This window comes from Camelus dromedarius, chromosome 31 (assembly GCF_036321535.1).
Source record: "Camelus dromedarius isolate mCamDro1 chromosome 31, mCamDro1.pat, whole genome shotgun sequence".
Taxonomy (NCBI): domain Eukaryota; kingdom Metazoa; phylum Chordata; class Mammalia; order Artiodactyla; family Camelidae; genus Camelus; species Camelus dromedarius.
Genome location: NC_087466.1, coordinates 12,699,379 through 12,711,513, shown reverse-complemented (window position 1 = coordinate 12,711,513; position 12,135 = coordinate 12,699,379). Strand labels below are relative to the sequence as shown.

The following is a 12,135-nucleotide window of genomic DNA, read 5'->3' as shown; positions in this document are numbered from 1 at the left end:
GGGGAGTGATTTATGATTTTATTACCTTTGTTGACCATCGCTGGGGAGAGAGCCTAAGTCCTGGATATGACTGAGCGCTCTTAGCGTCAGGGCCGCGTTAGTGTTGCCTGACCCCACTCTGTCAGTGCATGAAGATCGCCCTTCAGAAATGACTGCAGCAGGCATGCTGGGTACTTGACAGGCTCCCCAAGCAGCCTGAGGACATTTAGAGTCTCTGTGACACATGTTGAGGATGAACATGAGGCAGACAGGGGGCTGGTAGCCACAGTAACTCTCAGTAAGCGTTAAATGTCAAAACATTGTGGCCACAGAATTTTTAAAAAATTAGCAACTAAGCTATTTTATAATTTTATTACTAAGCACTGTTATCCTTTTTAAACCTGTTTTTACTATCTAAATGTTTCTTTGATCAAGTGAGAGACCCTGTCCACTCCCTGTAAAAGTCAATAGTGTTGTGGTGAGAGAATGGGGTTGCTTACGATCGGTCCAGAGAGACAGATGTCCTGTACCGGCCTGCTCCTCAGACCTGGAGTTAGCTGTCGTCTGCACCTCTTGGGCAGATTACAGCATTTCTTTGTGCTCTGTCCTCCTCATGAAATGGGGATAGTACTTTCTACCCCGATGATTGAATGAGATGCTACGAATAAAGAATTTAGCACAGAATCTGGCATGTAGTGAGGATTCAATAAATATTAGCTGTAACAATTAATAGTTGAATGGTACCATTTCCGTAGAATTGTGTCATTTAGGAGATCAGTCCTTTATAAATTGTGAGCAATCACAGGAGGAAAGAAAGTTTTATTTTTAGAGATACTTTTTCAATAATTAATTAAAACATATTTGGTGGACTCAGTCCAGTTTTATCTTAGCCTTCCCAGTGTGAAATGTGGCTTCAGTTATCATCGCTTGTGCTCTGAGTCAGTTTCTTGGAAATATTTAAACAAGTGGACTCAACTTACAATGTTCATCTCTCACAGTAGCTGTGTCAGACCTGCATGGCTCCAGCTCGGGTCCTCTTAAAACTTCATTGCTGAGTTGTTCACTGCTGTGTAAAAGGAATTGATACATTAGTTTTTTTTCCTTTTTTAAGATGCTGTCACGATGGGCTCGGTTTTTGGCCGAAGCACTGCACTGAACATGCAGTCATCTCAGCTTAACACCCCTCAGGATGCTTCTTGTACACACATCTTGGTGTTCCCAACATCGTCAACCATCCAAGTGGCTCCAGCCAACTATCCCAACGAAGATGGGTTTAGCCCCAACAATGGTGAGTGGAAGACGCTGTCTGTATTGAGCTTAACTCCTTCAGCAAGACACAGAGCTACTAGCACATGGAGTCAGTCATTGGGCTGCTGCAGGTTTTCAGCGTTGTCGTGAACAACAGGCGAAATATGAAAGTTTGAAAAACCCGTGTGGTTTTGAAGATTTAATTTACACTATTACCAAGACCAAGTAAACATTTTCCTCTCTTGGGTAATTAACTTTATCTTGTTTTTCATTAAAGGCAAAGTCATATCTGCTTGGTAGTCTCCTGTACATGAGTGTCACTCTTGGAATAAATATGTCCTGATCTCATTTGAAATGTATGAAGATAGCACCTGCCTTGAGCTAGTCGAAGGGAATCTAATCTGCTCTAAAACAACTCCTTATTTGATTATTCTGAGTAGATTTGTTTTGGTTTGAATATCTTAAGGCATTTGTTAAGAAATGATTACTTATAAACTGTAAAATGCTTATTATGTAGCCATTTGCACTTTTTTTAAGAATTTTGCACAGCTGCCAGCAGCTACGCCCATTAAATGGGGAGGTAAAAGGAAACCATCCTGCATGTATGTATGTATAACATACATTGTATGATCACACTGAATCTTAGCAAAAATGTTCGTGGTGATCGGGTTTCCCCATTACACTTTTCTTTCCAAATTTTCTGTGTGCACCTTACTTTTATAATACGGGAGAGGATTTCTCAGCGAAAACATGCTTTGATCTGCTTGTGTAATAGGCCTCCAGTTTCAGGGCAGGTTCGTACCTATTAACATCTAAAATACTGAAGGCTGAATTAATGCATGTTAATTGGACACATACGTGGAGTCTGCTGTTTTCTTGGATGGTGCCAGTTTTAACTTTGTTTAATAATCAAGTTGCTGCTCTAGCTGTTTTGCCATCTTTTTATGTGCCTTTGGAGGCAATACAGAGTATGGAGTTGAATTTTATGTTCTTTGTTTCTCCATTCTGTTAATACTTCACATTCGGAGATCACCAGAGAGTACAAAGTGAAAGAATGGTCGCAGCGCCTCATCCCCAGTGGGCACACATTAAATCTTACTAAGTTGTTACCACCACACGCAGTATGTTGGTTAAGTTGGGGCTGTGGGGTCTCCTTTTAATTTTTGTGCTTTTTTTTCCTCTCCCCTCTAGATGACATGTTTGTTGACCTTCCGTTCCCAGATGATATGGACAATGATATTGGCATATTGATGACTGGGAACCTCCATTCCTCTCCCAACTCCTCCCCAGTTCCCTCCCCAGGCTCTCCTTCTGGGATTGGCGTGGGCTCTCACTTCCAGCACAGTCGGGTAAGGACAGTTTGAAATGGGTTGTTTAAAGCACCGTCAGCCTTTAAGAAAATCCTCTAGAAGCATGATCATCTTTTACGACACGCACCTCTCTTCTTGGTGGTCGCGGTCCCTGGTACGAGAGAAACAGCAAGTGGGAAAGTGACGCTGTGGTGGCTCCACTTTGACTAAAGTCAGGGGTTCTGAAGTAATGTATTCTTATTCCTGATCTGTATGTTTAATCAGAAGACTAGTCCTATTACAGCTGCATGGGTTTTGTGCAATTATTGTTTTCTGAGCAAAAATTAATTTTGCTTGCTGCTTCCCAGTTATTTTTAAATTTTTTGCCAAAATGGTGGCTTTTCAGAGGCTAGTTCAATAACCCTGCGTATTTAACACGTGATGTAACTGTGTTAATTGAAGAACACATTGTTGCTGGTTAATTATTCTGAAAGAAGCCTAACTGTTGTTCCGTGTCGGGGAGCCTTCATTTAGGCAGTCAGGTCTTCCCTGTGGCCAGCCTGCAGGACTGGGAAGAGCCTGCAGGAGGATGATTTCGGAGAAGTGTCCAGATTAATGCCAGAGTATTAAGGGAAAAAAACAGAGCTTACAACTAGTTTCATCCTTTAATATCTCAGGGATAGTGGAGGTGGATTAGCAGGAGATTGAAGAGTTAAAGGTTCTGCCATCGCTCATGTTCACTTTGTTTAAAAGCTAGGTGATTCGTGTCTCCCTGCTGTATTATACTTTTTATTTAAAATGTTAAGAGATTGAGGGGTTAAGACACGGAGAAATAGCTATGTCTAACGTCTTAAACTGGACAAGTATAAGCAACTCTGCTCACACTCTTTTAGACACAAAGATGTGCTTAGAGGAGTCAGGTTTCTGTCGGGTGGGACTTTTCCTGCCAGCCCTGTGTTTCCTGAAGAACAATCAAGAGAAAAGATTGCAAACTTGAGGTACAGAGCAGATGACACTATGGAAGGGCAACTCACATTACTCCCTTCTGGAAGGAAGAGATTTTAAATGTCTTTATATTTCCTCCACAGTCATTTGCCAGTTAATGACAATTTATTGGTTCACTGGAGATGGAGTGGTCGGGACCAAGAACGCAAACTTTACACTGAATAGTTTTACTTTAGGATTAATGTGAATTCTAGAGGTAAATATCATAGCAGCCAAGAACACAGGCCCTGAAGCTTGATAAATACAGCTCTGAATCACAGCCTGACTGATGTCTTACTGGCGTTACCACCGTGGACAAGCTTTCTTACCTTACTTTTCTCAGCCTTAGTTACCTTCCCTGTGAAATGGAAGTAACAGCAGTGGACCTGTCAGTACCAGCTGTTGTGATTCAGCTTCTCCATTAACAGAGAATTGGTAATTGAAGTGTAATGTTTGTTAGTTTTTTAAGAAACAGAGGCCTGCTGTATTTTGTCCCTTTGCTGGGGCCTCAAGCTATTGAATGTCACAGTTGAAACAGCACGCTGCTGAAGCTGGTCAGGTGGCCTTTTCCAGTCCTGAGCATCCTGGAGCCAGGTGACCCCTAAGAGTTTCTGCATTTCCTCTTTCTGAACCATTAACCATTCTTTGATACCCAATTAATAAGACATTACAGGTTGCAGGAAGTGCTGATTTTTTTAACCAACTCAGAATTAATACAACTTGGTGTAGTAGTTGAGATTTTTTTTCCCCCTTGAAACAGAAGGCTTTTGGGAACAAATGGATTACTTATTATTGCTTGCATAAAAGGTACGCTCTCATCTCTCGAAGCTAGCTAAGGCAGTCACAGATGAGGGAAATGTCAGTGGCAGAAACGCACTGTGAGGCTCTCACAGGAGCCTGACCACCAGGGTTGCTGTGACTTGAAGCAGGGCTTCCTCACCAGCAGATCGCACACCACTGGCAGGTCAGATACTGGTCAGGTGTTGAGAGTGGATGGTCAGGTGCCACCGCTCATGTATTTTTGCTTGGTTGCTGGTGAAAGAACACATGGGTGTGGTGGTGCCGTCTGCTGTCAGCTTCCACTCTTTCCATTTTTACTTTGTTACCTCACAGTGCTATGGAGCAGACTTTACATTCTGCAGAAAAGGAACCAGGAAAAAAAATCTACTTACTTGACTGACTTTTTTTTGCCAGTACCTTCTGCCTGAGCCGCAGTCGCGTATCTGTGCAGGAAGGACTGCCTCCCCTCTTGACCTTTCTTGGTCACTTGACATTTTTGTGTGAGAGGCTGCCAGGAGAGGGATTAGTCACTACACGGTGCCAGGTGAACTGATAAAAAGTTGGATGAAGGTGGTCAAAAGGTACAAACTTCCAGTTATAAGTGTCCTGGGATGCACCATGTACAACGGGTTGACTCTAGTTAATACTACTATCTTGTATACTTGAAAGTTGCTAATAGAGTAGATCTTAAAAGTTCTCATCACAGGGAAAAAAAGCTGTAACTATATATGGTGGTGGATGTTAACCAGACTTGTGATTATTTCCCATAATTTGAATCATGGTGTTGTACACCTAGAACTAATATATCTAAATTATAACACAACTTCTTTCTTTAAAAAAGAAAGTTAATTTTTAAAAAAAGCTTTCTTCGGCGATAGGGGCTGATCATGCTTTTGGAACTTTACTTTTCAGAGCCAGGGTGAGCGCCTTCTCTCTAGGGAAGCACCCGAGGAGCTGAAGCAGCAGCCTCTGGCCCTGGGGTACTTTGTATCAACTGCCAAAGCTGAGAATCTCCCCCAGTGGTTTTGGTCATCGTGTCCCCAGGCTCAGAACCAGTGCCCCCTCTTCCTAAAGGTTGGTGGTTTGGTGTCATTTTTTGAAGTTTGTGGGGGATGAGTGACTTTTCTTTGATGAGTAAAATTTCTTACCAAAACTGACCAAAATCAATTTTGTTAAGAAATGTCTTAGTCACTATAGTCTTACTCTGTTCCCCGATTCTCTCGCATCTACTTACAGTCTGAGGATATTTTACAGTTATAGGTAGAAAGTAGAATTTAGGAGAGGAACCCTAAACCATGTCACAAAGAAATGAATCACATTAACCCGAGGAGGAGGCGTCCTGCGACCCAAAGGTCCATCTAGGGAGGACACGTGGTTCTGCGTGACGGTCCTTCTCCAAGTCTGTATCGTACCGCGCTCAGTGAGGCTGAGCCTGGGCGGAGGTGATAACCGGTTGTCCTCTGCCTCCCCTGCCACAGGCAGGCGGCGCTCTTTTCTAGAGTAGGGCTGGAGCCAGCTACTGAGTCCACGTTTACGCTCCCGCCTTCCTGTATGTTTCTTGGGAATTTTTAATCCAAATTAAAGGTTAAAAACAAAAGCTCTCTCACTTCCAGTTTGGGTGAAAGAACACAAAATAAAACCCATTTCTCATCCACAGATTGGCAAAAAGCCAAAGCATGATAACATACTCTACTGGCAGGGCCCCGGGGAGAAGGCCCTGGTGTTTGGGGTGGGAAGGCCAGATAGCACAGCCCTGCACACTTCCCTTTGATGCAGAAATCCCACTTCTAGAAATCTATTCAAAAGAAACTTCGGCAAAAACCAAATATGATGTATGTAAAAGATTAGGAACAAATGTATACCAAACCATATGGTACATCCTCACGGTGGAGTATTAGTCATTCGTAACAAAATAGGGAATATTTTTATATAACTGTTTTATGGAGAATAGATGGCCATGGAGTAATCACTAAGATACACACACAGACATACCTGCAAATCTGGAAGGTTAAAGCCAGAAACAATTGAAGTCATTTTCTTTTCCTGATGACTTAACACAGTATTATGAAATCAGAGAATTCATATAAAAAACCATGTAGTCTTTACTTCCAATTAGAATTATCAGTATGAACCTAGATTTATTTTTTCCTCTCTAAAAAAGTATACTTTTTTTTGTTTTCTTAGCTCTGCCTCCTGAAAAGACTGAGGAGCAGTGATAGCTTAGCGGCAGTAATACCCTTGACACAGCTGTGGTCCCTAAATACCACTTATAATTCAAAAGAACCAGAGTTCTTTGAGGAAATGACAGATCCCAGTCTGAAGTAAGAAATGTTCAAGATGTACGTGAGACATCTTGTCACGCCTAAAAATAAGGAAGTTACCAAAGGTTATTAAAGTCCTATCTGAGGACCCAGTAACCAATTTGGAGGGGTTCCCGCGGCCCAGGGATGGCATCATTTGATCACTAACATGAACAGTGGTAGCAGCAGATTGATACAAATCCATGGGTTCATAATTTTGCTGAAAAACAAAGCATTTATAAGTTTCCTTTTGAAGAGGCCAGAGCCATAACTCATTAATCTAAAAATTGAAAAATAGAGGATCAAGCATTTATATTGCCTCTTCTTTACATACTATATTTTTTAGTTATTTAATAAAGTAAAACTGTGCTAAAACCAGTACATTAAACATTGATGGGGAACTAAGTAGTGGATAGAGCATGCTGGTACCTGCTGAATCCAGAGATCCGTCTTACTGCTTCAAGGGGACAGCTGACAGCAGGGGCCTTTAGGTGCGATGAGCCGGCACAGCACCAGCGCTGAAGTGTAGGGGTTGGGAGGGAGGAGCCTGCCACCAGGACAGTGAGCCGTGTCCAGCCTGGGGCCTCTGCAGATTAAACCAGAAGAGAGATACTATTGAATTATTTGCAGTCGTTAAGCTTTTTCTTCCCCCAACTCTAGGATACGGAGTTATGTGGGGATCACCTTGGGGTTGCTGAGCAGTTTAAAATTCGTAGACTTATAGAAGCCCTGGCTTGTAAGGACTTGAGAACGCGTCTGCGTCTGGCAGACGTGGTCCTGCCTTACCTCGGCCCGGTGGTTGACTAGACCAGGACGTAACTGTCTTCATTCTTTCCCCAGGCTTCGCTGCATCACCACATTTCTGTAGCACAGACGGACGAACTTCTCCCTGCCAGGAATTCTCAGCGGGTTCCACATCCTCTTGACTCCAAAACCACGTCTGATGTTTTAAGGTAGATTCAGACCTCAGCAACGTAGCAGTGCAGTTTGAAATTACAGACTTGTGGTAGTCACGGACGAGGTGCTGCCTTCTGTGCAGTGGAGCACTGTCTGGCCAGGGAGAGCCACAGTCCCTGGTGCGCGCACAGGCCGGACGGTGGGGCATGCTTCGTCACCTCCGGTCCTCATGTGCCAGGACAGTCGCCCCTGCGTCCTGTTCAGAGGGAGCATTTCATGGAGATGAAAACAGAATTAGGGGGTGGGTAGGTAGAAGACAGTCTGGAACTTAAAGCACTCGACTTTGGAAACCTTTTCTACCCTGCCTGACATAGATTATATAGATGAAATTCAGACAGACACAAATTCCATACCTGGGAAATACCTCCCAGAGTGTGTACTGATGCTCCTGCACTTCAGCAGGTTGCAAACATTCTTCCTGTACCTTGAGAAAATATGCAGGCTTTTTTAATGTTTTCTAACTCTTAAATGATTTGAAAATTATAGTTAAGCAGGAACCTGAACTTGACTTCTAGAGCAACACTGTCCAGTAGAAATACAATGTGAGCCACATATATAACTAAAATTTTTCTAGTGGCCACAATATAGTAGTAAAAAGAAATCAGTGAAGTTAATTTTAATAAACTTATTTATATCAAAAATACGTGGTAGTAATGTCAAAATATCAAAAAAATATTATTTCAACAGTAATCAATGTAACAATAGTCATGAGCTGTTATTTACATACTTTTTTAATGCTCAGTCTTTGAAATCCCTGCCCCTGTTCTCTGCAGACAGCCTGTCTGAATTCACGTGTGGCCGCTGGCTGCCGCAGGGGGTGGGGCAGGGCTAGCAGGAAGGTGAACTGAGAAAACAAACTCAAGGGCAGAGCCCGGGCCAAGCTAAGGAATGCCCTTAGGCTTTCTTCCTGCAGACATCTGGCATGTTAGGACTTCCGGAGCAGCCCCACCTCTGTCACGCCTGGTGCCCTGACCCGTGTGTTCTCTCCGGCAGGTTTGTTTTGGAGCAGTACAACGCTCTGTCCTGGCTCACGTGCAATCCGGCCACCCAGGACCGTACCTCCTGCCTTCCCGTCCACTTTGTGGTGCTCACTCAGTTGTACAATGCCATCATGAATATACTCTAATTGGAAAAGCACTTGTTCTCTCTGGCTCAGTTCCTTCTCCCTGCAATCTCAGTCCAAGGAACCTGCTACACTCTGCAAATGCCCCACATCCTCCTCCGAGACCACTCTCCACAGTCCTGCACTGTGATTACTTCTCAGCAGGCACGTGTCATTTCTGCAGTGTTCATTACCAGAGTGACTCACTGACACTTCTCTCGTGGAACCTGGAAACTTCCATAAGCAGTGACTTTCAGCCAGTGTTACGGTGTGTGTGGCCCCAAACCACTGGTCCACAGGAAGTTTTTTTTGCTGTTGGTTTTTAAGAGGGAACCAGAAGAGACAGTATCCTTTTGCACAAGAGTCTGTGTTTTCAGTCTCTGTTTAATAAGGGCAGTTTAGCCTCTGGATGAAATCCTCTAGTTACTGGTGTATGGCCTGTGGGTTACCTGAACTCCATCATCGGGGACTCGTGAAAACTAAGAACCAGCTCAAGTGCACGCTTTCACACTGGGGTTTCTGTCTCCCTAGTGCTCCCGTCTAGGCTGGCACGAGTGCTTGGGTTGACTTCATACCTGTGTGTAGATACAAGAGGTCTGGAGACATCTTCATTTTGTTTATTTATTTTAACTTGTTTTGTCATATGGTTTCTGTGACTTTCTTTTAATTTTTTTAATTCACGAGGACCAGGTACAGTAGCTGAAACCCAACTCAGATCCACCATAGGATTCTTCAACTACATACCTCTGTCCTAGAAGCCGGAAAAGGAGTGGAAACAAATGGGGGAGATCATGCCTACAAAGTAATATATTCAAAACCACCCAGCAGTAGGTGTTGAGAATAAGCTGGGTAAACATTCTGCCATATTCCTTATTCAAAGTGGTCAGCGTTTCATGAAGGATAACATTTTTATACAGAAGGCAGTCAAGTTTAACCCAGAGCCATGGAGGCAAGTACCTTCATTAGTTTTATATAGTCACAAAGGAAATATATTTTCTAGTGAATTCTTACTGAAAGCCAGGTCTCTCCTCTCATTAGATCAAAAGGGACTCATGTACATATCACAATCCAAAGTGTCTGCTCATAAAATCAGTTATAAATATGGTGAAGTTTTTCTGGACCATAGGAATATTATTTCAAAGAAATATTGCAACTTAACCATTAAATTAGTACTTGAAGTTGAGCCTTCATGGTGGGACTTTTAAAAAAAAAAAAAACAAACCACGCCTTTTTAAAGCATTACGGCTAATTGAAGTGTTTTATGACTCCTCATTCCAGGCCCGAGAGGGTTGTCTCTAAGACTCCGTCTCTCCCCCGCGCTGCCGTGCGTCTGTGAGGGCGCCGGGCGTGGGCTTCCCTCCTGTGAGCCGCTCCGGTCAGGCTGTTGAGCTCTAGTCGTCTGTGGAGAGAATCATGCAAATTTTTAAAGTTCTTCCAAGAGACTTCCATATCCTGGTTATTAACAAAAAAAAAAAAGGAAAAATGTAATAACTGATATGATTTTGTAAAAGTATTTTTCTTGAAATAATCTAACGTTTAAAACATTATATTAAAAAAGTTGTGTGGTGGGAATGTGAAAGCAGAGAAGTAACTTGTAAATGGGTAATTTTGTTCTCTGTACCACCAATTGATGGGGGGGGTGGGTTTGACTTTCACAATGTATAGGTTAAAAAAAAAATCTGATATATCAAACCATTTGTATCTAATATGTACAGTGTAAAATTGACTTTAAAAATATTGCAGTGCTATTTTTTCTTAATCAGAAAGGAAAAATTCTCAAGGCCTTTTGAAGAGCATAAGATGATGAAGATTGTAAACTTGTATAAAATTATCTTGGTGAGAAGACAAATTGTAAAGTAGATATTTGTAATCTTTTACCACTTTGGGGTTGCTTTTTTCCCCAGAATTCATCAGAACTTTGAATTTTTTTTTAAATGGGCTGTTTTTAATGCAGGGGCTTTTCTTCCCTAGAAACCCAATTCTCAGCAAAAAAAAAAAAAAAAAAAAAAAAGAAAAACCCACAAAAAAACAAAAAACCCCTACAAAAATTTTAAAAAAAAAAGGCAGCAAAGGGTAGTTTTCATCTGGTGTCTTTTATTTAAGTTTTTTAAGTTAAGAAAAGCTGGTGACATATTTATACGTTTTTGTGCAAAAATAAATGAATGGCAATAGATTTTAAAAAATCTTATTATGTACTTCTGTGTGAAAAAGTCTGTATAATAATCCCTTAAATATGCATTATTTTACTTGTGAGTTTTTTACTGAATTAATCTGAAATGTACAAGCCCTGGATTTGCTACAGAGTGAGAACTTATTTTATTTTTTTTTTTTTAATTTTTAATTTTGGAAATTCTGCAGAAATCTGAACTCTTACCATGGTTTGAACTAAAAAGGGGAAGCGGGGAGGGGAGAGGGGTGGGATTGTCCAGCATGCTTGTATGTATATTTCAGAACCTTTTTTAAATGTAAAAGCTGTACATTTCTGGGAAGTTCTGAATTTCTTTTGTTTCCTTTTTTCCTTCAGGCATTTTGCAGTGAGCTTCTTTTATATATAGCAAACAATTTGAAAGAATACAAAAATATGTGAAGTTCATTTAAAAAAACTACAGTATAGCGCTGGTACAGTACACTAAAAGACTTTGATAAAAAGAAACAATACTAAAAGGCCTCCATTTTAAATGTCATTCATATATACCTTGTGAATGAGAGCTATATACTTTTACACACTTTTTTAGAGGAATAAATTATTGAATTACTGAAATGTTGAGTGGCTTTTTTCCCCTTCCATCCTGCCTTTGTAATAAAAATGATCTACACCTATTCAAAAGGTGTTAGGTATTACGGATTGAACAGTCCTTGACCAGGAGCCAGGCTCGACCTTTCAGAGTAAAATTTCACTCCCCTAGTCACCACATCTAATAGGTATTCTCAGATGGTGTTCACATACTCCAAGGTACAAGTGCATCCCTAGGTCAGTTTGTAGAACACACACACGGCATTGAATTTGGAGCCCTGGTGTTTAGTTCCTTAATTGTTTTGAGCAGATCACATCTAACAGTGTTCCTACCTCGTAAGACTGTGGTCAACCCTAGAAAAGATTACCCGTCTGTTTGCCACTTCCTTTCTCTTCATGGTCCCAGCCAGTTTCTTTTTGATGTTCCTTAGAAATAACACTTCCATCTCTCTCTGCTGTTTTCCCAGTTCCCAGGCTGGTGACAGCAGTACACCACCTAACACACCACATGCAAGCAAGGCACTCGTGACTGCCTGGCTCCCACTTCGTTGCTCTCTCCTCTTCTGGTCCATTCAGTAGGAAAAACCACTCTAGGTCAACACCAGGATGCGGCAGAGCCCACTGTCAAAATTCGAATAAATCGAAAGACCTTGCTTTAAATCTTCCTCCAACTCTTCGGAATTGCACATTGTTCTGAATCTGACATTGTCTGGATCTGGAGCTGAGACTACTCAACCTCAGATACTTCATCCACAAATGAGG

General features: G+C 41.8%; 1 protein-coding gene across 2 annotated transcripts in view; it reads left to right on the top strand.

The window, feature by feature from the left end:
• MED13L (mediator complex subunit 13L) overlaps nucleotides 1-11,400 on the top strand; it is a 253,854-nt gene extending 242,454 nt beyond the window's left edge. For both annotated transcript variants that reach the window (XM_031442848.2, XM_031442847.2), the window contains exons 27-31: nucleotides 1,091-1,267; nucleotides 2,419-2,576; nucleotides 5,193-5,354; nucleotides 7,421-7,533; nucleotides 8,531-11,400. In XM_031442848.2, the coding sequence (XP_031298708.1) occupies nucleotides 1,091-1,267; nucleotides 2,419-2,576; nucleotides 5,193-5,354; nucleotides 7,421-7,533; nucleotides 8,531-8,663 (743 nt within the window). In that variant the 3' untranslated portion in view covers nucleotides 8,664-11,400. The remainder of the gene's footprint in view (nucleotides 1-1,090; nucleotides 1,268-2,418; nucleotides 2,577-5,192; nucleotides 5,355-7,420; nucleotides 7,534-8,530) is intronic.
• The last annotated feature ends 735 nt before the right edge of the window (nucleotides 11,401-12,135 follow it).